The sequence below is a fragment of the Notolepis coatsorum genome, assembly GCF_963971535.1.
Source record: "Notolepis coatsorum genome assembly, chromosome: 2".
Lineage (NCBI taxonomy): Eukaryota > Metazoa > Chordata > Actinopteri > Aulopiformes > Paralepididae > Notolepis > Notolepis coatsorum.
This window is the reverse complement of record NC_140166.1, coordinates 137,291,111-137,317,816: the sequence shown is the minus strand read 5'-3', so window position 1 is coordinate 137,317,816 and position 26,706 is coordinate 137,291,111. Positions and strand designations below refer to the sequence as shown.

At 43.5% G+C, this 26,706-nt stretch overlaps 2 protein-coding genes across 3 annotated transcripts; one reads left to right on the top strand and one right to left on the bottom strand.

Moving 5' to 3' along the window:
- Positions 1-2,132: 2,132 nt before the first annotated feature.
- LOC311224081 (uncharacterized protein) lies at positions 2,133-14,553 on the top strand. Of its 2 annotated transcripts, none has more exons than XM_084308897.1 (2): positions 2,133-2,206; positions 9,209-14,553. In XM_084308897.1, the coding sequence occupies exon 2, from the start codon at positions 9,503-9,505 to the stop codon at positions 12,971-12,973; it is 3,471 nt and encodes a 1,156-aa protein (XP_084165023.1). In that variant the 5' UTR covers positions 2,133-2,206; positions 9,209-9,502; the 3' UTR covers positions 12,974-14,553. The 2 variants fall into 2 exon arrangements, with proteins under 2 accessions (XP_084165023.1, XP_084165024.1); XM_084308898.1 differs by lacking the exon at positions 2,133-2,206 and adding an exon at positions 3,302-3,411.
- A 6,588-nt stretch (positions 14,554-21,141) lies between these two features.
- LOC311224085 (trypsin-3-like) lies at positions 21,142-26,104 on the bottom strand (the record flags this gene model as incomplete). Its single annotated transcript, XM_084308904.1, has 5 exons — positions 21,142-21,291; positions 21,942-22,078; positions 23,354-23,607; positions 24,491-24,653; positions 26,065-26,104. 5 exons carry the CDS (start codon positions 26,102-26,104, stop codon positions 21,142-21,144), a joined length of 744 nt encoding a protein of 247 aa, XP_084165030.1.
- Positions 26,105-26,706: the final 602 nt, after the last annotated feature.

Below are 26,706 nucleotides of genomic sequence, written 5' to 3'. Positions count from 1 at the left end.
GTATGCTTCCTTGTGGAACACCACAGCTTACTGTGAGGGGGGGGGATAGGGTACCGTTTACCTCCACCATCTGCTCTCTCCCCTCCAGGTAGGATTGCATCCAGCTCACTGATAGACTATCAAAACCAATTGCTTTTAGCTTGTCAATCAGAATGGTGTGATTGACAGTGTCGAAGGCCTTTTGTAGGTCCAGCATGACCATGCCGCAGTATTTGCCCGCGTCCACCTCTTGTTTGATGTGGTCGTTTAAATAGAGAAGGCATGTGTCAGTGGAGTGGGATGTTCTGAAGCCAGATTGGAATTCGTAGATTCGATTTTTTTCCGCAAGGTATTTTTCGACCTGTTCGTATACAATTTTTTCCATGACTTTCGAGATGGAGGTAAGGATAGAAACAGGGCGGTAGTTGCCTGGGTCTAATTTACTGCCTTTTTTGTGCAGAGGGGTCACTCTCGCAATTTTGAAGTCCTTGGGGACGTGTCCCTGTTTTATGGAGAGGTTTATTATGTGTGTGATGACTGGGGTGATGGCGGCTGCTGAGTCTCTGAGGAATTTGGAGGGGATGTTGTCATGGCCAGTGGCCTTGTTGGGTTGGAGGGCGCTCAGTTTTTTGAGTACCTCATCTGTTGTTACCATTTCCAGTTTGAAGTCGTCTTTGTGGACCCCTAGGTTCTTGTAGTATGCTACTATGTGTTCTACCCCATAATGCCCTGAGTGGGAGGGTAGTTTGTTTACCAGTGTTGTTGCTATGTTTGTGAAGAAACTATTTAAGTAATTGGCTACCTCCAGCTTTTCTGTGATGAGCGTGTTGTCCGTCTTTATGTTTGAGAATCTGGTTTTAAGTTTTTTACTGCAGCCTAGTTGGTTATTGAGTAATTTCCAATGTTCACGTGGGATGGAACCCAGGTAGGTAATTTCATCTTTCCTTGTGACAATATTGTCACCCACTGTAACTGAGAAGCCGTTGGCCTTGCAGAGTTTGTTATTTGATCCAAAGAGATGGACTCTGTTTTACCCAGGTGTAATGATAGTTTGTTATCAGCGAGCCAGGTGCAGATTCTGCCGAGTTCAGAGCTGAGGGCTTTTTCAACCTGCAACTTCTCCCTGTCAGAGACCAGCAGGGCTGAGTCGTCCGCGAACAGGAACAAGTTGCAGTCATCACAAGCTAATGACATGTCATTTGCATAAATTAGGAACAGCTCACTGGGAGGGGGGGGGATAGAGTACCGTTTACCTCCACCTTCTGTTCTCTCCCCTCCAGGTAGGATTGCATCCAGCTCACTGATGAACTATCAAAACCAATTGCTTTTAGCTTGTCAATCAGAATGGAGTGATTGACAGTGTCGAAAGCCTTATGGAGGTCCAGCATGACCATGCTGCAGTATTTGCCCGCGTCCACCTCTTGTTTGATGTTGTCGTTCAAATAGAGAAGGCATGTGACAGTGGAGTGGGATGTTCTGAAGCATGTTCTGAAGTATAACTAAGGGCTAGATCCACAAAGAATGGATTGCACGGAGCAAGTTGCACCCTTACTTACAATTCATTTCGAATTGAAAATGGGGGACCCTGATGTAAACAAGACGAAAGTCTTTCCCTGGTCTGCATCCCCTTAACAATTGTGTGTATTGAGCCGTACTGTATTGTACCCATTCTGTAATCTGTTAATAAAATTTCCATTCAATCAATCACCGTGCAGATTGATTGATAGTTTTATTAACAGAATTGAAAATCGTACAAACTGGGAACACTTTGCATACATTCATATAGTTCCACATTATTTAAAATATTTAGTATTTTATTGGTCGATATAGATCAGATGTTATGCAGCAGTAGCCTATAATAAACACATGGAGACAGAAACCGTCTGCATCTGCAGCAACGTCATTCTCCTTCCTGCCTCTTCACAATAAAAGTTCTGGGTAGCGCACAGTTTTCGGAAATACCGGAATAATGTGTATAATTTCATACTAACGAATAACAAGTAATTATCTGTTCGAACCTGTAGTCAATATATGAATATTAATTAACGTATTAGCTGTAATATAATTGTCGGAATTATGATAGACTGTGCGTGTGCGCCGCTTCCCGAGATAACGAGGCGTCCCTGAACTTTTATTTGTGAAGAGAGGCGAACGGACAGGAAAGAGAATGACGTCGACGTAGATGCTAGTAGCAGTTATCTGACAATGGACACCACGGAAAAACAGGGTAAAGTACTAAAGATGTAAAAACGTTTGGCATGTAGAATTAAAGGCTGTGATTATACAACGTCAATGTCAGTGCCACTGACTGCTGCAAGGAGTGAGCACGAGAAAGACATAGGCTGAGATTCGCTTTAGGGGTTCATTAAAATAAACGTGGCTCACAAAAAAAAAAAAAAAAAGCAGGCGAAAAATAAACTCTGCGCGCTTCGATGTACGTTGTCGCTGCTGCACTTCCGCGTCCCGTGGAGCTCGTGAAGGGAGCGCGTGAGTGAATGTTGATTAGAGAGCCTTGCCGACTAGCCGTAGTTACAAGTTACACAACCAGTGACGTCACAAGGCTCTAATCAACGTTAACTCACGCGCTCCCCCCCCCGCTCTCCCACGAACCTAGTCCCTTTCGTGACTGTGATGCACCGAGTGAATCCACAGTCACTTGCTCCTCCAACGAATGTTGACCATGAAGGACTGGTTCTGGCCGAACCGTTCGTTATACAAGAATCGCAGACATGTCAAAGGTACTCACAGTTGCACGAGGGTTTCGGACAGAGATACGGGATGGTTTGAAAGCTCGGCGTTGCTAATAAACATTTTAAATATTTTTTATAAACTGCTCAACCCTGCATTATTTCCGGCGTTGGGTGCATGATGCAGTACCTTTGAAATGTCTCTGTGATATTTGTATAACGAACGGTTCGGCCAGAACCAGTCCCTCATGGTCAACATATGTTGGTTTTCTATTGAGGAGCAAGTGACTGTGGGTTCACTCGGTGCATCAGTCACGAAAGGGGCTACCACGAGCTCAACATACCGGAACGGAAGTGTTGCGGTGGTCTATAATATGGCTGCACTTTGCTCTCGTCCAAAAAAAATGTTTTCGGTTTCTTGTTGCCGACACGTGATATATGAATATAAAAAGTAACGGAGTGTCGATTCTTGGCATTATTTAACTAGGTTCTTAGTATACCTCAACGTTAGCCCATTTATGAACTATTACTCGGATATAACTCAAATCACCAGCAGAGGAGGCTCCTCAAAGCAAACAAAGCGCCAGTTGTCCACTGATGATGACGTAGGCTGATAAATGAGAATGGCTGCCTTTCCTTGTGTGTGTGGATATTATCGCGAGGCCGGTTGCTAACTAACTAACCACTGCTCTTGGTTATTAGAACACAGTTGTGGATGTGTGCCCGTTTGCAAATAAAATAAACGGTACGTTTGAACTCTTTTTGTATCACAAAGAAACAGTACTGTATTTGTAAATCTGGTATGTCATAAATGTATAGATGTAGCAGTACTGTCTATCTGTATGTCATGTATGTCATATATGTTATGATGAATTGAAAATGGGGGACCCTGATGTAAACAAGACGAAAGTCTTTCTCTGGTCTGCATCCCCTTAACAATTGTATGTATTGAGCTGTACTGTACCCATTCTGCAATCTGTTAATAAAGTTTTCAATCAATCAATGTAGGATTTTCAATTCCAATTCATTTGGAATGAGGACCAATATACACATGACCACATAACCTAATTATATGCAAATAATTTGAATAAGGACACACAAACAAGACAGATAGGCTTAACAACAGCGTGGGCTATCCATGTAATAAAGCAGCTAACATTAAATGGGCACAGAAACATCCTCAATCACCAACACTGGACAACGTTGTCTCCGAGCCCCTTCCTCTACACCCATCACCATGTACTTCAAATACTCAGATGACCGCTGTCATACTTGCATTCTTTACTCGGTTTTAGGCTATCAACACCGTATAGCTAGCTTCACACAGTGGTGCAAGAAGAAGCTGAATCTCACAAAGACAACAGAACTGTTCATTAGAACTTCCAGTATTCTGGTCTGATTATACTGTAGTATTCTGATCTGATCATACTGCAGTATTCTGGTCTGATCATACTGTAACAAACTTGGGTTGTTCGTTATTGATGACTCTCAAGGCTGTTGTTATTTCTCACTTTATGTCTTTATTGCAAACATCAGATATGGCTTCGGTACAATTGACTGGATGCAGCACCTCTGCACGTAACCGGAAGACTCATTGCTATAACTTTCCCATGCATCAAGAGAGCGCACCCTAGGTGCCACACCCTCTTATACCTTTCCCAGGTCAGCCCCTGCCCCCTCCCCTCTACCAACCCCGGGCCCGCACAACCAACAGCGTCGCCTGCCAGCCCCAGGTTGGTAGAGCGCAGAGCGACAGCCCGGCCGACCAACGACCCAAATCCCAGGGTCGCTACAATAATGTAGTATTCTGGTCTGATCACACTGTACCCACAGCATAGCCCACAAGCCCACCTGCATCAATAATGAACCTGTTGAGATGGTGGTGTGCTTCAATTCAATTAAAAAAAACTTTATTAGTCCCCGCAAGGGGCAATTTAAGGCATGATATGACAAACGGCTGTATTTCTATACATTCAAGTCTATCTGTATGTCGTGTATGTCATATATATTATGATGTATTGAAAATGGGGGACCCTGATGTAAACAAGACGAAAGTCTTTCTCTGGTCTGCATCCCCTTAACAATTAAGTGTGTATTGAGCCGTACTGTATTGTACCCATTCTGCAATCTGTTAATACAATTTTCAATCAATCAATTTCAATCAATTAGCTAACTCAGCTGAGTTAGGTTCACTGGCAGTGGATGGGTACGATGCTTAACGTTACCCATCTTCCCAGTCAAGCTAAATCTGACGGCCGCTTGGCATCTCGTTAGGTGAGTGGTGTTGAGGAATATCTGAAATAAGTAAGATTTATGTCGCACGCACGTCCTCATAACTCCCACAACGCTGTTCTGTATCCTGCAAATAAGTTGGCTATATTGACGTTAGCTAGAAACCAACCACCTCTCTGACCTGCTAGAATATATTAGCTGCATGCACCGCTCATATCGGACGCATTATGGTTGATGTTTGTTGCTGAGATTGGGCGACCTGTGGTAACCCCTATAAATGTTTGGTATTCATAAATAATATAACTGAATGCAAGTTGACGCTAACATCAGACGATCAGGGTGTCGATGCAGATATTCAGGCAAACGCCCGCTCCCAACGCCAGACAGGAAAAACACAAGGGTTGCGTTCATTTTACAGTTTAATGTTAGCTTATGGTTGCATCAGTTGAAAATGGGCACCCACAATTTTTCTAAATATTCTTCCATGCTGGAGCTTGATTTGGCTACCACAGAACACGGTAGACGTAAAGGCATAGTTCAAGGTTTGTATTATTTGTGATGTATAAAGTGTACATTACAGTGAAATGCTTGGTTTTGTTCTATAGTAGACTGCAACCCAAATCTTTGGCTATCTTGAAAGCTTTCCACTGTACTCACTATATTCAGTGTTTGAATGTGTGTTTCAATTCTCTATGAATTGAAAATGGAGGACCCTGATGTAAACAAGACGAAAGTCTTTTTCTGGTCTGCATCCTCTTAGCAGTTGTCTGTATTAATTGAGCCATACTGTATTGTACCCATTCTGCAATCTGTTTCAATCAATCAATGAATGAATCACCAATGAATATAGCTGTACCAATTTATTTACCCATTGCCATTGTTTTGTTCAAGTTATGTATGAAGACAAACATGCCATGACAGCTGTTTACTGTTATGGCATAACAAACATTTTAATGATTGTTCAGTTGTCCCCTAAAATGCAACATGACTCACTGACTCACTGAAATAGGGTTGATGGGGCAGATTAAACATCAATGTGTGAATCCCAGAAATTGGTTAGAATAGCTGCAGACTAATTAGTCATTCCTTTTGCTCCTCAATTTTGTAGTTAATCAAACCATGAGATTGTGCAGATCTGATGGGCTATATTACCAATGGGCCTCAAGATGACATGCTCATTTGGGGTTTAGCCTCAAAGTCGGGCATTGTTGAATAAGTCCCCACAGTCAAGAAAAAACACAAGTACAAGGTCACTGCATTTTTTTATTTTTTTTTTAATAAACCCCTTTATTTTAAACACTACACCATATTTGATCTATTTATTTAAAAAAATATTTGCACTACCTCATTTTTGCATTTTGTTCTGGCATTTTGTACATTTTAGTTTTGTATATATATATATTTTTTTTATCTACTTTTTCTCCCATTTTCTATTTTTCTCCCATCCCAATTTCATATTGTCCAATTCTATCCTCCCCTGTCTTGAACGCTGTTAGGCCATGCCTCCCACTGGCCGGCTGCAATGTGGATGAAGCCTTGCATCACGTGTCCCCTCCGGTACACGAGGAGGCAGCCGTCGCATCTTTTCACCTGCACAGCGCGATATCTCAGTGGCGAGGGTCTGCGTGGGAGGGACACGCCGCCCCCGTTGCTTCCTGATTCTGCTGCGCAGGCGCACCAACCGACCTGTAGGAGTCGCTGTCCACAACGTCCGATCCCCACCCACCAGCTTCCCACCCCTAACACTGCCAATTGTGTTAGTATGAACGACCAGCCAAGCTGGTAGCAATGCCGAGAGCTGGGCTCGAACCCAGCATCTCCTGCATTAGTGGCGAGCGCCTTGCCCACTGCGCCACTTAGCCGCCAGTTTTGTATATATATTGTATATTTTCTTCTTTTACTGTATGAAGCACAATCTCGGGTGGGTCATACAGAACCAAGCATTTCACTATAATGTACATGTACCTTATATGTGATAAATAAAACAACTTGAACTTGAAACAGCGGCACAAAACACTCAAAATGGGGGCGACTCACACAGTGACGTAAAACTAAGCTCAATTAAATCAAAATGTTATTTTCCAGCCAATGCAGAAGATACTACTACATACCCAGGGCTTTGACAGTTTTTCTCAACTCCATCCTCGAGGAACACTCGCAGGGTGGATTTTGTTTCTAAAATACATTTTGAATGTGATTTAATTCAATGTGACCACTAGAGTGTTTTGTATTTTAAGAACAGAAGGTCTCAGCTCTTCACGAGCTGCAACCACCTTTGTCACTCTGTTTAATCCACATACTGCTGACATCGGGTGTTCTGAAGGATCAGATTAAACCGAATATATATATTTATTTATATATATATATTTAATTGTATTTGTATATCCCCTGATATCCCTTGTATATTCCTTGTACAATATGCATTGAATATCCCTTCTAGTCTACTGAACATCCCATAATAGTCTCCATTCTACCATTGGACGAGACCTTGGTGCTTGGTCGCTATACCCCTCAGACCAGGTTCAATCGTACCGCTCAACATGTATGGACAAGTCCTAGTTCCGCGTAGGAATATGTCTACCGCACCACTAATGGTACTATTTGTTCATAGTGCGTATATATACTGCGCTATTAAAGTAGAGCTTTCTTTTAGTCCAGTTCCTTACCCTCCAACAGAGTGACAGACGCAAAAGCCTCCCCACGAACCACGTGGGGGCAGTAAGGCCAATTCGGCCCAGTATCGGCATTGAGACATCGTGTATATTAATATTTGAATAGTCATATTTGGCACTATATCGTCGAGTTGGACGTATTCTATTAAGCTAATAATAGTCTATTCATATATAGTGCCTCGTGCGGTAAGAGTTCTATAGTAATCAGCACCCCCATCGTTTCGGGCATCAGCTGGACGCTTATCCAGGGTGGTTGACCCCACGTGAAGCTGCACCCGAGGAGCTCCAGGCCAAAGAGCGAGTGGACCTGTATATTGGATTATTCTACCGACGACGGCTAGCCTTCCACGGCTTGGATTATGCTTTGAGTACTTTGATTATTCTATGGATAAAGGCCAACACTGCGGTGTGTTGGAAATACCCCCCACGGAGAGGACGACAGGTGAGAAGACGCTCTACACGACGAGGTCGCCTCACGTCTCTCCATCGTGGACCGGAGGACGCCGGCCACAGAGAGTCCAACTGCTTTCATCTGTGGATCGAGGATCGCTGGGCACCGGGTCGCACGACTGTGGGCTCTCCCAGGATACCCTCGGCCAGACGGGATACAGCCAGACTCTACCCCCCCCCCCCCCCCTCCAGCTGTCCTACAAGCAGTCGGAACCTTCCCCTAGTGTATCCAGCTATATAATCATTCAAGTATCATTGCTATTGTTCCCTAAATATTCCAGGTTGTATATTTGCTTCCTGCGCAATCAGAGATTGGACATTCGATATTGATCTACCTACGAATACTCATTTGCCATAAAAGTGCATACTATTTCAAATCATAAATGTAATTAAGTGATCGTTGTACATACCTTTTGCTATGTATTAAAACTCAAACTTTCGATTTGGTACATTTGTGTTGGATCCGTTTATCAGGTGGGAGTGTTCAACATATTCATACCTAGTACTGGGTGGCCAGAGTCTAAAGTACAAGAGGTAGTGGTAGTAAGTATCATATCTAACAATACAGTCAGGGAATTGTACCCCTCAGTTACATCGGGAGTTCAATGATGGAAACTAACCAAAATCCATCAGAGCATGTGCAAGAAACTAGTATTCAACTCTAGGAAAGGTCTGGGAAAGGTTTAGTTGAAGCCATAGGTGCCAGCAGAACTGGATCCCAAGGGTTCACATACTTATGCACACAAGGATATTTCATGTTTCATGATTGTCATCATTGTATTTAGTAAATCATCTAAATATATTCAAACTATTTGTTTTTCTTCAAGCATGACATGCTTTATCAGAAAATGTAGCTTAGATGAAGATATAATAAAGATTAATGTGTGAAATATTTGAAAAACTCACTACATACTTTCGAGCAACACTATATATATATTTATTTGTTGTGACATTTGGACGCTGCGTCCAGGCTATAGACGCAGAGCTTACAGGTGAAGCTCTGTGAATAGTGGTATAAAACAAATCGAGAAACTGCTTTAACATATATTCCTTTATGCTGACGAGTTTGGCTTTCTTTGTATTAGTTGATTCTTGTTTGTTTTGCTTGGTTGGTTTTGTTTAGCCCTATGATTTCAGGGAAGTCTTGCATTATATGAATCAGTGACTGTAAAAATTTGTTTCCCTCAGACACCTGAAGAAAAGATGTGCGAAGAGGAAGACTGCAGCCACAACCTGACGTCTAGACGGGAGTATGAGCCGGACGTGAAGGAAGCGACCCCACCCTCCTCTAACTGGCCTTCGTCATCGGGCTGTCAGAAGACTGACAACCTTGTTAATCCTAAAACCATAGACTCTTGTAAAGTGGAGCGGAAACCATAGACTCTGGTAAAGTGGAACGGAAACCATAGACTCTGGTAAAGTGGAGTGGAACACAATAGACTCTGGTAAAGTGGAGCGGAAACGCGGCATCACAACGCGAGAATGGAGAAGATGTCCGGAGATATGCCTGAGAATATCTTGACCTCTCCGGCAGACGTTAAGATGGATTCTGTGGAAGTCCATAGAAAACACGGACACCCCTTCAAGACGAAACCCACAGGGGCTGAGAAATACGAGTCTCCTTCTGGTCCCGAGGCAGCCGGGGAAAACGAGCCAAGCGATGTAAAACCTTGCACGGATAGTGCGATTCCTTTGCAAGCGGACATAAACCACAACAACAACGTTGGGATTTTTGAAACCGATAGCGCAAAAGGACCTGTAATCCACTGTCTGCCCCAAAATAACATATCTGGTCCTTGCGCCGTCGCTAACGGCGAACCGGCAGATGGTACCCCAGTCAAAAAGAAAAGAGGAAGGCCGAGGAAAATCAGACCTCTTACCGACAACTCTGTGAACTCTGTGAGCCCTGTGAACTCTGTGAACTTGGTGAACTCTGTGAGCCCTGTGAACTCTGTGAACTTGGTGAACTCTGTGATCTCTTGTGAAATGGACGTCTCTGATGCTGATAAGGACAGCGGCCCTGCGAGGAGACTGAGGAGCCGGAGGGAGCAACCCCCTACGGCGGCGTTGGATGGAAACGCAGCCACTCCTCCCTCTGTGTCGCCTGCAAGGAATACAAACGAAGCGAAGCAGCGAGGGTTCAAAAGGAGGCGCAGGATACCCGATCAGCACAATCTAGCTAAATTGTCCAAAGTCGGTGGGGATGTTTCGCCAGCGGCGGGCAGCGGAGTAGAGGGCGATGTAGGGAAACTGAACACTATCAAACGGGAGGCGGATGGAAACAGGGAAGGACAGTCGACCTCCCGGCCCGGAGAAGGGCCGAGGACCACAGTGAGACAGGTAGCGTTGGGACACAGGAAGTTACTTCCCAGGCCCCCGGTGATCCCCGCACAGCCTAGTCCGAGCGGCGAGCCCGAACACAGGAAGTTACTTCCCAGGCCCCCGGTGATCCCCGCACAGCTTAGTCCGAGCCGCAGAGCGAGCGGCGAGCCCGGAGCCGACCAGTTGCCGAACGCGAGCCGCGAACCACAGTCGCTGATTGGCGCCGCGGCTCCGCAGACTCTGGATCCTTCCGGCTCGAGTGCGAGAGGCTCGGAGGGAGACGGAAACCCATCGAGGACAGTTGACATCCTGTCCAATGTCAAGGATGAGGATGTTGAGATGGAGCTGGATAATTTCGATTCCATGTCGCAATCAAACAGTCTCGCGCGTTCGCAATATCATGCCAACGCTGCGGTGAAGTCCGAGAGTCCCAGTTGGAATTACGAACGCGACGAAGGCCAGACAAAGCGGCGGAGAAAGGTTACATTTAATGAACAAGGCGTGCCCAAAGTCCCCAGAAAACGACGAAGCCTTTTTGGATACAGGAGAAGCAAGCAAGAGAAGAGAAAGAGACCTTTGTTACCGGGAGAACCGGTTCCGGTGCCGATAAAGCGGAACCGTAGAAGTAAAAATACATCTCCAGCGAGAGACGACTCCGGCGACTCAGATAATCAGGAGGATGACGGCCAGATAACGGAGAGTGGCTCCACTAGAGGAAAGGAAAAGGTCCTGTTGAAATGTAAGGACTGTGGGCGTTCGTTTAAATTTCTGTCTCAGTACGTCATCCACCGCCGCATTCACACAGGAGAGAGACCCTACGAGTGCAACGAATGCGGTAAATCCTTCAGCAAGAACTCTAACTTAAATCTTCACCTGAAGACGCATAAAACCTACCACCGTGCGAGCCACGAGTATCCTTCCCACATGAAGATGCATTCGCACGTGCCCAAGCAGGACCCCAAGGAGGAGAAGCCCGAGAGACTCAGGAGACGACGTAACGACGATTACGGCAAACAAAACTCTCATATGCCGGTTTTGGTGCGTAAAAACAGTAAACCAACGTGCCAATATTGTGGGAAACAATTCCCGTTTCAGTCTGCGCTAGTAAGACATGTGCGCGTACACACTGGGGAGAAACCGTACACATGTGATATATGTGGGAGGGGCTTTGGTCAGGCATATTTTCTCCGTGTTCATGAGTTGACACACTGGTCCGTCAAACGCTACAATTGCACACTCTGCGGCAAGTCATTCACTCATTATAGTAATGCGAAAAACCATCCCTGCAGATTTGTAAAGGACAACCGGGAGCCTAAGAAGCGTTTCAAGCCGTCGCTGTCCTACACTTGCCACATCTGCAAGAACACTTACTACCAACTACAAGACTTCAACAGTCACATGAAAGACCACACCGGCGCAAAGCTCTACCGCTGTTTATTCTGCGACAAGCTCTTTGGCGTGTTGTCAGAGTTCAACATACATCGCCAGCAGTGCGTCAGAGCCAGAGGGGACCGCGGTGGTAACGAGGCGAGGCGGGGAACGTTCGAGCTGTCGCTGCCCAGAAACAGGAGGAACTCCTCGGGACAGATCACGGCTCCCGTCGTCCCGTCCGTGAGCGGCGGAAGACGGAGGCTGACGAGTCACGAGACTTTGCACCTCCGCCACGAGAGACCCTCGACGAAGCCGTTCCAGGCTGCCGGCGTGCCTCCCGAGCGTCTCACGCACCTCGCATCGACCTTAAACAAGCTGGACAACGGGTCGGACCCCAGGAGATACTCGTGCCCGAGCTGCGGCCGACTCTTCCGGCACATGGGGAGGCTCCGGGCCCACATGCTCACTCACGCCCGCGGCCAGAGTTACACGTGCGGCTCCTGCGGCAAAACCCTGGCGAGCTGGCAGAAACTGTGGCACCACCAGAGGATCCACCGGCAGCGGCGGGGGCGCTTCACGTGTCCCCAGTGCGGCCAGGGCTTCCGCTTCGTCGGGCCCTACAAGAGACACATGACGGAGCACCCGGAGTATCGCTGGATTCAGGGGAGGCCGAATAAAGTGTCACTCCCTTATCAGTGTGACGAGTGCAACGCCAGCTTTAAGACCCTGGATTTGCTCTTCAGTCACCAACTTTGCCATTCCTCGTCGCAAGACGCAAGCAAGGCCTCCGATTACCACGTATCCCTAGACGCTCATACCGCACACTCTATCGGGAATGTGGTCACCGCTCAAGCGAACACTGGTCCAACGGACCTCCCCCCTGAAACTCGCCACGCCGGCTACTACCTTCCCCTCCAAGTGGACGCCTCGCCGGAGGTTTCTGTTCCCTCACTGCCGCCGCCTGCGGTTCCCTTAGCCCAGAATCGGTGTCTCGAGTCGCGGAAAACCGCGGAGGAGCGGCCCGGCGGCACGCCGTGGCGCCCGGAGGGAGAATCCACCCCCGGCCGTGACGAAACGAACGCGTTGGGTGCGCAGGCCGAGACGTTGAAAAGTCCGGAAAAGCGGGTTACCGGTGGCGGTGTGAAGTTAAAGGATTGTGAAGAGCCTTCCGAGGGCTTGCAGTGTGTCGTGTGTGGCACCACAAGCCCTACCGTCTCACACCTGTACCAGCATTACTTGCACCATGCGAGAGGATTCTAATGGGGAAACCGTGATCTATACCGGTATGTACAGGTGCATCTCAATCAATTAGAATATCGAGGAAAAGTTGATTTATTTCAGTAATTCAATTCAAAAAGTGAACATTATATAGATTCATTACACACAGAGTGAAATATTTCAAGCCTTTATTTCTTTCATTTTTGATGATTATGGCTTACAGCTAATGAAAACCCAAAATTCAGTATCTGAGAAAATTAGAACATTACATAAGACCAGTACAATATAGAATATATATATATTACAGAAATGTCGGCCTTCTGAAAAGTATATGCTTGGTTGGGGCTCCTTTTGCATGAATCAATCAGTGCGGCGTGGCATGCAGGAGGCAACCAATATATTTCCTCAATATTCAAATTGATTGAGATGTGCCTGTATATACATCCGCTCTCGTGTCCAGACCACACAGGCTATTGTGACGACTGAGGCGTTTGCATTTGACTTGTGTTGTTGCCTTACAGTGTGTGTGTGTGTGTGGGACGTCCCACTTTCTAAGATGTTTTACTCCTCAAAACAAACAATTATGTAGATGTTGAATATGTTTTTCTTTTTTTATATAAAAACATAATGCATTATTTTACTTTTTACTTACTTAAACATTGAATCACTGTATGGCCAATATTGTTTTTGTATTGTAGTTAATGGCGTGTTTTCTGGCAAAAGCATAGATCTACATCTATATTACAACCTCCACCGCCCTCTGAAATGATGTGTTAATAAAATATGATTCCTGTTTACACCATGAGCATGTTGGCCTTTTAACACTTGGTTCTGCGCACTTAGATCCATGCAAGTTTCTTTTTAATGAATTAAGAACCAGGCTTTCGGCCAGAAGACCATCGTCAGGGCCCGGGAGTTAAAAACCTGTAATCCCTATCTGATTGGATCAGATTTGTATTCATTCATTTCAACTCATTATGAATTGAAAATGGGGGACCCTGATGTAAACAAGACGAAAGTCTTTCTCTGGTCTGCATCCCCTTTAACAATTGTGTGTATTGAGTTGTACTGTACTGTACTGTACCCATTCTGCAATCTGTTAATAACTTTTTTCAATCAATCAATAGGGATTCAATGTTTTGAACTCCTGGGCCCAGGGCATAGCCTTTTAACACTTATTAAATGTTTTTGATAACAAACCGTTTAAAGGCTTGTGTCAATAAGTCATAGCGGTAATTTGATTGATGAATTTGGGGAAGTCAGACGATGCCACACGATGTTACAACAATGACCGGACAGTTTCTCCTCCCCCTCACAGATGATGCTTAGAAAATCTGTATGAAACACGGATGTTTTCAGAATAAATTATATTGGGAGTGCTATGTACATCCTGAGTAAAATACTGCAAGTATGTGGATTGTATACGAACCGTTTTCAAAACGGATATATGTACTGTATGAAGGTGTCCACTAAGAGTGCCAATACACGAGGAAGTCTGATTTCTGGCAGATTTTAGTGTCTGTTTGCATTTGAAAACCTGTTACTCTGATGGAAACCCAGTTGTATATACCGGTATTTTATGTTCATAATTATGCATTGTGTAATTCAACAATAAAAGTACCTTTTTATGTTCATGTATTTCTTATGTTTTCCCCTCCATGGTTTATAGATTGAATATTCTGTTCATAATGTTTAATTTGGCTATTATATCACAACATAATTATCTTATTAATTATTATTTTCTCATGATTTTGTTGATATATTGTACAATGAGATGAGAGGCACCTTTGTGTGACGCAAAACAAAAACATGTTATTTGATGCTAAGAAATACATCTAATGGCTGCTTTTTAAAAATTAGATACAGGCTACAGTACCTATGGCTGATGTCTTGCACAATTGTTTAGGCTGACATGAATGGGAACTATTTTACAATTTCTTTCACTATTTGGGCACTTTTACACAATTCATGTGAGTCTATGGAACACCTCTGTTTTTTTTTTTTTTTTTTTTTTTTTTTGTATCAAGTCCTCAAAAACAGCATTTTTCTACCTCAAGATCTTAAGCCGTTTTGAGCCTGGGCAGCAGGCTGGGCTCCAACCACAATGGGAACTGTGTGGAGTGTGTGAGTCTCAACATGCAGCGGTGTCTCTCTGACATCACAAATCATCACATTTTCAGATGACTCAGTTCAGTGAGGGTGAATATTGTGAGAGGAGAATTGGAAGAATGCGCCAATATGAGAATTAGAGACATAGATCATATTAATATAAGTCCACATAGCTAGGAAACAATGCTAAACAATCAAAAAGGCCATTTATAAGATAGTTCCCCTTTAACAATGAATGATCACCAAGATAAAACAAGTTTAAATAGGCCCTTTTTGAAAGGCACAGAGAGGGATTGAACCCATGATCTTCGGTTTACGAGACTGACGCCTTACCACTTGGCCACCATGCCTGCAAAATAACTATTACAATTTTGTTTTCTATAGTTATAATTCTTCTGAACTTTGCCAAGCATTCTGTCTTTAGTAATGTAGGGGATGACTAAATAACCTAATTCATGTGAAGTTAGTTCTGTACTGGAGCCACTGATTTAAATTACCTGAGGGAGGCAAGGACCCCAACATTTAGGAGACCTAGAAATACTCTAATCATATTCAATTGCTTATGTTAACCTGTCACACATTTTCTTTATGATATGATGGTTATTGTCAAGTGTTTTTCTCATAGAATGGTATATCTTACAATGAATGATAACCAAGATGGACCAAGTTTAAATAGGCCATTCTTGAAAGGCACGGATGGGGATTGAACCCATGATCTTCGGTTTACGAGACCGACGCCTTACCACTTGGCCACCATGCCTGCAAAATAACTATTACAATTTTGTTTTCTATAGTTATAATTCTTCTAAACTGTGCCAAGCATTCTGTCTTTAGTAATGTAGGGGATGACTAAATAACATAATTCATGTGAAGTTAGTTCTGTACTGGTACCACTGATCTAGATTACCGGAGGGTGGTAAGGACGCCAACATTTAGGAGATCTAAAAATACTCTGCAATAATATTCAATTGCTTATGTTGTCAGACATTTCTTTATGGTTAGAATCACATTGTCTATTGAGTGTTTTCCTCATAGACTGGTATATCCTCAATATCTTAACAATGAATGATCACCAAGATAAAACAAGTTTAAATAGGCCCTTTTTGAAAGGCACAGAGAGGGATTGAACCCATGATCTTTGGTTTACGAGACTGACGCCTTACCACTTGGCCACCATGCCTACAAAATAAGTATTACAATTTTGTTTTCTATAGTTATAATTCTTCTGAACTTTGCCAAGCATTCTGTCTTTAGTAATGTAGGGGATGACTAAATAACCTAATTCATGTGAAGTTAGTTCTGTACTGGAGCCACTGATTTAAATTACCTGAGGGAGGCAAGGACCCCAACATTTAGGAGACCTAGAAATACTCTACTCATATTCAATTGCTTATGTTAACCTGTCACACATTTTCTTTATGATATGATGGTTATTGTCGAGTGTTTTTCTCATAGAATGGTATATCTTCAAAAACTTCACAATGAATGATAACCAAGATGGACCAAGTTTAAATAGGCCATTCTTGAAAGGCACGGATTGGGATTGAACCCATGATCTTCGGTTTACGAGACCGACGCCTTACCACTTGGCCACCATGCCTGCAAAATAACTATTACAATTTTGTTTTCTATAGTTATAATTCTTCTAAACTGTGCCAAGCATTCTGTCTTTAGTAATGTAGGGGATGACTAAATAACATAATTCATGTGAAGTTAGTTCTGTACTGGTACCACTGATCTAGATTACCGGAGGGTGGTAAGGACGCCAACATTTAGGAGATCTAAAAATACTCTGCAATAATATTCAATTGCTTATGTTGTCAGACATTTCTTTATGATATGATGGTTAGAATCACATTGTCTATTGAGTGTTTTCCTCATAGACGGGTATATCCTCAATATCTTAAAGGGGAACTATTTTACTATTTCTTTCACTATTTGGGCACTTTTACACAATTCCTGTGAGTCTATGGAACACCTCTGTAATTATTATTTTTTTTTATTCATTGTTTTGTATTTCTAATCAAGTCTTCAAAAACAGCATTTTTCTACCTCAAGATCTTAAGCCGTTTTGAGCCTGGGCAGCAGGCTGGGCTCCAACCACAATGGGAACTGTGTGGAGTGTGTGAGTCTCAACATGCAGCAGTGTCTCTCTGACATCACAAATCATCACATTTTCAGATGACTCAGTTCAGTGAGGGTGAATATTGTGAGAGGAGAATTGGAAGAATGCGCCAATATGAGAATTAGAGACATAGATCATATTAATATAAGTCCACATAGCTAGGAAACAATGCTAAACAATCAAAAAGGCCATTTATAAGATAGTTCCCCTTTAAGAAGTTAAATAGTAGCTTTTTATATATATATATATATATATATATATATATATATATATATATATATATATATATTAGGGCTGTCAAAATTAATGCTTTAACTTTGGAGATTAATTTAAATGAATTAAAGCATTAAAATAAATTAATCTATGCAGTGAAAAATCAAGTTCAAGTTTCAAGTTTCTTTAATAGTTGTCATACAGAAGTACAGAATACTTTTATACAAAATGCTTCTTACTGTTTTTTTTTTTTGATCCACTTTTTCTCCCATTTTCTATATTTTCTCCCATCCCAATTTCGTATCATCCAATTCAACCCTCCCCTGTCACGAACGCTGTTTCTTGCCTCCCACAAGCCGGCTGCAGTGAGGACTAAGTCATACATAGCACAAGTCCCCTCCGGTACTTGAGGTAACAGCAGTCGCATCTTTTCACCTGCGCAGCTCGACCTCTCAGTGTCGAGGAGTAACGCGTGGGAGGCTCACGCTGCCCCCGACACTTCCTGATTCTACTGCGCAGGCGCACCAACCGACTTGTAGGAGTCGCTTGTTCACAACGTTCGATCCCCACCCTTCAGTTTTTCCCTCCCCGTAATACGGCCAATGTGTATTACTGCGGACGACCAGCCAAACTGAAAAACAATGTGGAGAGCTGGATTCGAACACGCGAATCCTAGCGTCTCCACACTGGTGGCGAGTGCCTTAGACCACTACACCACCTAGCCGCCCAAATGCTTCTTACTGTTACGCTCCAGAGACTGTGCAAGACAAGATAAGTATGAAATAAAATAACATAGTAAAATTAGAAGTAAAAAAATGAGGTCACAGTGTTCAGTTTAGACATATGTACAATGTTCGATGCAGAAGACGTAACTGAGTTACCATACAATATACAATACTGTGCAGTGTACTAATATACAATACTATATAGTGCAAGGCAGAAATGGGACGAGGTGCAATTTAGGTACAATTCACAGTAGGTGTACGAGTTGTAGTGCAAATCCTTTATCAATAAATATAAAGTGTAAAGTGTGTTTGTGTGATCTAAAGTGTGGAGAGTGGGTGCTGCAGTGTGTTGTTTGTTTGAGTGAGTGTGTGGGTGTGTGTGCTGTGTGCATTTGATGGTTGTTGCATAGTGTTTATTGTTCGTTTAGCAGCCTGATGGCCTGGGGATAGAAGCTTCTTCTGAGTCTTTCTGTGCTCGCCTTAAGACTCCGGTATCGCTTGCCTGACCGCAGCAGTTCAAAGAGGCAGTTGTTCGGGTGGCTCGAGTCCTTAATAATTCTCTTAGCCTTCCCCTTGCACCGCTTGTTGTAAATGTTCTGGAGGGTGGGAAGCCCCCCTCCAATTGTGCGTTCGGCTGAACGTGTCACTCTTTGTAGTCTGCTACGGTCTTGTGCAGTGCTATTCCCAAACCAGGAGGTGATGTTGCCGGTCAGGATGCTCTCTATTGTACATGAGTAGAAGTTCCTAAGGATCTTCTGACTGACTTGGAACTTCCTTAGGCGCCTGAGGAAGTAGAGGCGTTGTCGTGCCTTCTTCACAACACTGTCAATGTGTGTGGTCCATGTCAAGTCCTCGGATATGTGGGCTCCGAGGTACTTGAAACTGTTCACTCTCTCAACCGGTGCCCCGTCGATGCTGAGGGGGCTGTAGTCCTTGACCCCCGACCTCCTGAAGTCCACAATCATCTCTCTTGTTTTGCTGACGTTCAGGGAGAGGCAGTTCTCCTGACACCACTGTGACAGGTTCTCTACCTCTTCCAGGTAGGCCCTTTCGTCGTTGGCAGAGATCAGGCCCACCACTACTGTGTCATCAGCAAATTTGATGATGGTGTTGTTGTTCCGCTGTGCTACGCAGTCATGTGTGTACAGGGAGTAGAGGAGGGGGCTCAGAACACAGCCCTGGGGGGCCCCTATGTTGAGCGTGATGGATGAGGAGGTGCAGTTGCCGGCTCTTACCACCTGGGGTCTGCCCGTCAGGAAGTCCAAGACCCACTGGCAGAGGTCATAGTTCAAGCCCAGGTCCCTGAGCTTGGCTATGAGTTTGGAGGGGACTATGGTATTGAATGCTGAGCTGTAGTCGATGAACAGCATTCTCACATAGTTCCCCTGCCTCTTGTCCAGGTGTGATGCTGCTGTGTGCAGCACATGGGCTATGGCGTCCTCCGTGGACCTGTTGGGGCGATATGCAAATTGCAGAGGGTCCAGGTTGATGGGGAGGGAGGAACAGATGTAGCCCTTCACTAGCTTCTCAAAGCACTTCATGGCTATGGAGGTGAGGGCTACAGGGCGGTAGTCGTTGAGGCAAGCGGGCGTAGATTTTTTGGGTACAGGGATGATGGTGGACTTCTTCAGACAGGTGGGGATGACAGCCTGTTCCAAGGACAGGTTGAAGATGTCAGTGAATACCGGGGCCAGTTGGTCGGCACAGACTTTTAGGACGCGGCCGGGGATGCCGTCCGGTCCTGCTGCCTTCCTGATATTCACTTTTTTAAAGATCCGTCTCACCTCATGCTCTGTTACCCTGAACACTGAGTCTCCATCAGCAGACCCCCCCCCCCCCCCATTGCCGTGGTTTGTAGGCTGGTGTTGTTATTCACAGCCTCAAACCTCGCATAGAAGGAATTGAGATCATTTGCTAAGGAGATGTCACTGTTCAGCTTGAGGGGGGTGCCTTTGTAATCTGTCATTGTTCTGAGGCCCTGCCACATGCCTCTAGAGTCAGCCTGTTCAAACTGAAGTTCAACTTTATCCCTGTAACGCCGTTTTGCCTCTATTACTGCTCTCCTGACGTTGTATCTTGCCATCTTGTGTTCTTCCATGTTGCCTGTCACCAGCCCGGTGTTGTATGCTGATGTGCGCACTTTCAGAGCCTCACGGACGGATTTGTCTACCCAGGGCTTTTGATTTGGGTAGATTTTAATTTTGGTGGAGGGGATTGTTTCTTCTACCAGAGTACAGACATAGTCAAGCACCGTTTCGGTGTATTCGTTAATATTGGCTGTGTTATCACGGAATACACTCCAGTCTGTGCATTCAAGTGCAGCTTGGAGTGACTCCTCTGACGTCACGGTCCAACGCTTAACCTCTCGCGAGACCACCGGCGTTCGCTTGAGACTTTGTTTGTACTTCGGCAAAAGAAAGATGGCGGCGTGATCGGACTTACCGAATGGACTAAGAGCCTGTGACTTGTACCCATTCTTAAATTGCGAGTATACATCTTCAACGTTAGTATATTTATATATATATATTTGCTTTTCTATCATATAATAGAAAAATATTATTCTATTATATGATGAATTGAAAATGGGGGACCCTGATGTAAACAAGACGAAAGTCTTTCTCTGGTCTGCATCCCCTTAACAATTGTATGTATTGAGCTGTACTGTACTGTACCCATTCTGCAATCTGTTAATAAACTTTTCAATCAATCAATCAAAGACGGCACTAATACCGGTAGATGCGGTCATTCACTCACACTTTGCCACTCTGCCCCTAGTGGTGGCTCACCGGCAGGGCACTTTGTGTAAGATGAGTTTTGGGTGAATGCTTTGCATCTATGATACCGACCGTGTCCTTGTTTTAAAACTTTTTAATACATAGATGAATTCATAGATGACATTTTCTTTTATAGATATAGCAATGGTCCAACGTTGATGAATGAGGAAACTAGACAATAGTTGGCAAAGAATTATCTCTTTATTATGTTAAATTTTCTTCATTCCTGTCCTTAAAGCAAATGCTCCGTCCAGTGAAGATGAGTTAGTTGTTGGACATGGTGCTTCGGATCCAGGAGGTGTACCTGCAGACCCTGGCGTAGACGCCGGGCCTGTTCCTCTCGGCACACCCGTAACCCCAGGACACCACACCCTGGAGCTGGTTGTTGCAGACCAGGGGGCCACCGGAGTCACCCTGAGAGAGAGAGAGAGACGTGAGGTGTGAGGTGTGTGAGGAGCAGGGGTGTAAAAAGTACCCATAAATTATACTTAAGTGAAAGTATGGGTATACCGTCTCAAAATCTTACTCAAGTAAAAGTCAGAGTATCTGGCTAAAAACACACTTGAGTAAAAGTCAAAAGGTTTCTACTTTTAAATGTACTTAAAAGTAAAAACCTTTTTTCTGACTATTCTTCTGATAGCAGGTGTTTAATCAAAGATCCCCGCTTTCTAGTCTTGCACAAGGACCAATCAGCATGGGTATGGGCGGGTTCATTTTCCATTGATGGGGATTTGATTGGCTGTTTTTAAATAAAGTGCGGCCGCAGGATTAATAAGGTTAATGTTAGTTTGGCCAGAGAAACAAATATACTCATTAAAATAGTTGGACCTGCGAGATTTTTACTTTGTACTTTGTAGGTCTGCATTTTAAATGTAAGGAGTCAAAAGTATGTTTTTTTTTCTCTGAAATGTAATCGAGTAAAAGTACAAGTATACAAACCTAATAATACTCGAGTAAAGTACAAATCCCCAAAAACGTAAGTATTGTAACAAAGTACAATTACTCGAGTACTTTACACCCCTGGTGAGGAGGTGCACTCTGAAACGATGGCTTTTGATTCCTACCTGGCAAGAGTCCTTTCCTCCCTCGAGGTAACCGGCACAAAACATGTTGGAGGTGATCTGTCCAGGGTAGGACTTCGAGCAGCTGCTGTCACTCAGGATGGGCATTTGCAGACACATCAGGCGGTCTGGGTAGTTGCCTATATAGAGGGGGGGGGGGGACGAGACGATAATATAACTTGTTTTTTGTTCAATTATCTTTTTATTGATTATTTTTACAATAATACAAATATAATTCAATTTAAAATAAAAACATCTATGTATTAATGTACAGTCCCCTCCCCATCATATGTATATACTCTGTCAGGATCTAGGGGTAACAGTACTGTATATTTGAATACCGTTTATGTCACAAATGTATCAGTACTAAATACCTCTATGTCCCTATGCCATAAATGTCATGTATGTTGTGTATGTCATAAATGTCTATATGAATTGAAAATGGGGGACCCTGATGGAAACAAGACAAAAGTCTTTCTCTGGTCTGCATCCCCTTAACAATTGTGTGTATTGAGCCGTACTGTATTGTACCCATTCTGCAATCTGTTAAATAAAGTTTTCATTCATTCATTCATTCATTCATTCATTCATTCATTCATTCACATATTTCAGTATAAGTAATCGAGGCATAACACAATGATGTTGGTGGATAGTCGGAGGTCCATGACGGGTTCCCAAGTTCTAAGAAAGACGTCCTCCTTGTTCTTCAGAGTATATTGTTCCAGTTGCAAAGTGTCATGAGAGTCTTTGTAAAGAGGTCAAGTGTTGGAGGTCTTTGTTTGTTCCAGTTGAGCAGGATCAATTCTTTAGCTATATGATATTATCCCAATTCTCTTCACAGATATGGGATCTAATGTCTCGTCTAAATCAGTAACATTTTGATGATTTCGTAGAAGTTGCTTAATGTCATAGTTCTACTGTACTTAACACGTTTCGCAAATTATGCCACATCAATGTGGAACGCCCTACCCACAGCCCTACCCACAGCCGTAAGAAAATGTGAATCCTTACCCACCTTCAAAACCGCTCTCAAAGAGCACCTACGGGTGGCTGCAATTAGAAACTGGCCCCGGTAAATGTCCGAACACCCTCCTAATGTACATTTCCCTCCCCCTTATCTGTTAGGATCTCTGTTTAACAGTACTGTATATTTGCATATCTTGTATGTCACAAATGTAACCGTACTGTATGTCATGTATGTCATAAATGTCATGATTAGATTCGATTTTTATATCTGTATGTCGTGTATGTCATAAATGTCATGATGAATTGAAAATGGGGGACCCTGATGTAAACAAGACGAAAGTCTTTCTCTGGTTTGCATCCCCTTAGCAATTGTGAGTATTGAGCCGTACTGTACCCATTCTGCAATCTGTTCATTAAAATGTTCAATCAATCAATCAATCAATACTTACTGCCAGAGCCGCTGGTGTTGCCCCACCCGGAGACCAGGCAGCGGGTACCGGAGCTGGCACAGCTGCTGGGCAGAGACACGGTGCGGACGCTGCTGTTCAGCGTGGCGGGCTTGCTCAGCTTTATCAGCATGATGTCGTTGTCCATGTTGCTGCTGCTGTACCGAGGGTGCCTGATGATCTTCGCAGTGCTGATGAACTGCTCGGTGCCCTCGTTGACGGCGATGTTGTGCTCGCCCAAACGCACCTGGATGCGGCTGTGTCGAGAGAGGGATATATGGGGGTTGCATATGTATGTAAATTTGTAATAAAGCAATCAGTAGATCTGTTTTACAGGTATGAAGTATCCATGAGTAGCAGAGTAGCATTGCCTGTAGCCTGGTAAGCCTAATACCTGGAGGTTTGCCGTTGGCCTAAAGTGTATATACCTCAAATTAATCTGTGATTATAAATGTTGGCCTAAAGTGTATATACCTCAAATTAATCTGTGATTATAAATGTTGGCCTAAGGTGTTTAAATACCTCAAATGAATCTGTGATTATAAATGTTGGCCTAAGGTGTATATACCTCAAATTAATCTGTGATTATAAATGTTGGCCTAAGGTGTTTATATACCTCAAATTAATCTGTGATTATAAATGTTGGCCTAATGTGTTTAAATACCTCAAATTAATCTGTCATTATAAATGTTGGCCTAATGTGTTTAAATACCTCAAATTAATCTGTCATTATAAATGTTGGCCTAATGTGTTTAAATACCTCAAGTTAATCTGTCATTATAAATGTTGGCCTAAGGTGTTTAAATACCTCAAGTTAATCTGTCATTATAATGTCAAAATGTATCTGTCATTATAAATGTTGGCCTATGGTGTTTAAATACCTACAATTAATCTGTGATTATAAATGTCGGCCTAAGGTGTATATATACCAAAATGTATCTGTCATTATAAATGTTGGCCTAAGGTGTTTAAATACCTCAAATGTATCTGTCATTATAAATGTTGGCCTAAGTTGTATACCTAGGTAGCCTATAGGTATACCTAAGATTCTTTAAAATTGAAAATCGATCAGCCAATGCTTATGGGAGTCTTCTTAAAGTTAACTGAATGTAAAAATGGAATCTAATCTACAGCACTTACGACTTGTAGCAGTGAGCAGCAGACACCACCCAGGTGCTGGAGATCAGGGAGGCGCCGCAGAAGTGGTAGCCAGAGCTCAGAGACACCTGGTAGGGCGCAGAGTTCTTTCTGCACTCATAGCCTCCAACGATCTTGTCATCCTCATCCTCAATAGGTGCGGCATCTAAGAGAAGACAAAATATAAACGGTTATAGGGTGCATTTATCTCTAGAGCTTTTATCCAAAGCGCTTTTACAATTTTGCACTCCTCACATTCACCCATTCACTCACACATTCACACACCGACGGCAGAGGCGACCATGCAAGGTGCCTACCTGTTCATCATTTTAGCATTTTCTTTTAAGTTAGCATTTTGTACGTCATTGTTTGCATTTTGTACTTTAGTTTGTACTTTAGTTGTATATTGTGTGTATAGTGTTTGGACTTTATTCTTTTAACTTTTTTACTGTATGAAGCACAATCTCAGGGGGCTCATACAGAACCAAGCATTTCACTGTAACCTTACTGTATATGTGACAAATAAAACAAAACTTGAACTTGGGAGCAGTTAGGGGTTAGGTGTCTTGCTCAAGGACATTTCGACACACTGCCCAGGAGGAGCGGGAATCAAAACCGGGAACCTCTGGATTACCAGACGACCACTCTACCTCTCGAGCCACTGTATTGTTTGGTTTATACATGGTAGAATATGTCAAAGAAATGTCTTCAGATCTTTTGTCTGGCTTGTCTGAGTTATGGATACGTCCTCGACTATGGTCACTTTGGTCACTCAAAATTGCTCTGTGAATATACATTACCACAGGCACGTGCACACATAGAGGCCAAGGGGTGCTTGAGCACCTGCCTTTTTGAGCCTCATCAAAAAAGTGCCCTTTTTGAAAAGATTAAAAATAATTTTTTACCGTTACGCATAGCCTATAGACTGCCCTTCCAACTGAAAAATTTCAGGATAGAATCAAAATATTAGGTAAAGAGAGAGAGATGCCCCATATTCCATTGCAGTTTGCACGGCCTCCTCACCGTGCCTCTCCGCGGATCTATATATTTTATGCATAGCGTGGGTGGTGATGATGATGATGATAGAAACCGCTGTGGCGCATACAGTTGAATGCTGGTATTACACTCATTGAGGGACACGAAGAAGTCAAGTCCGATGGGATTTGGGAATCTCAAATACAAATCGGGATTGGAATAAAAAATGCATTTATATTAAACAATACAGAATATACACTTCTTGGGGTCTGTAGGTTAAGCACTTATTCCCTCCCCCCTGAACATTTATGGAGATGTATGGGCCTTTTAAGTCAGTGATAAAAGTGTCTTTCAAGGATAAGTGAGCTCCTGCACTGATTATTATAGTTCAATATTCAATATTTGATCACCAAAACCCCCCAAGAAACATAAAAAGCCCCCCCCCCCCCCCCCCCCCCGAAAAGGGCCCTTGAAAATCGGGCTTAATATATACACACAAGTGTAGTGCCCTTTTCAGCCTTTGAGCACCTGCCCCTCTAAAGTCCTGTGCACGTCCCTGCATTACCACCACCAGTAGCATTATCTCAAGTCGTTATACTCACATGCTGCTGCGAACAGAGCCAGGAGAATGAAAGCCTTCATGGTTGCTGTGGTGACACTCCCAACTACTGGAGGCCCTTTTATATCCTCCATGTCGCTCTGGTATCTGATCGGCCAAGGGCGCATATTTCTATATTTATCCATCTATCAAACATATGCGTGTGAATAATGCACATGTGGTAGATGAGGGCACGGCTACCGATAATGGGCTTTTAGCCCATTTTCTCTCTTTCTCTCTCTCTCTCTCTCTCTCTCTCTCTCTCTCTCTCTCTCTCTCTCTCTCTCTCTCTCTCTCTCTCTCTCTCTCTCTCTCTCTCTCTCTCTCTCTCTCTCTCTTTTACGAATAAGGTTTGTGCAACACCCTTGTGCAACTGTACATCATATGTATATACTCTGTCAGGATCTAAGGGTAACAGTATACTGTATATTTGCATATCGCATATGTCACAAATGTAACAGTACTAAATACCTGTATGTCATGTATGTCCCAATGCCATAAATGTCATGTATGTCATAAATGTCACTATGAATTGAAAATGGGGGACCCTGATGTAAACAAGACAAACGTCTTTCTCTGGTCTGCATCCCCTTAACAATTGTGTGTATTGAGCCGTACTGTATTGTACCCATTCTGCAATCTGTTA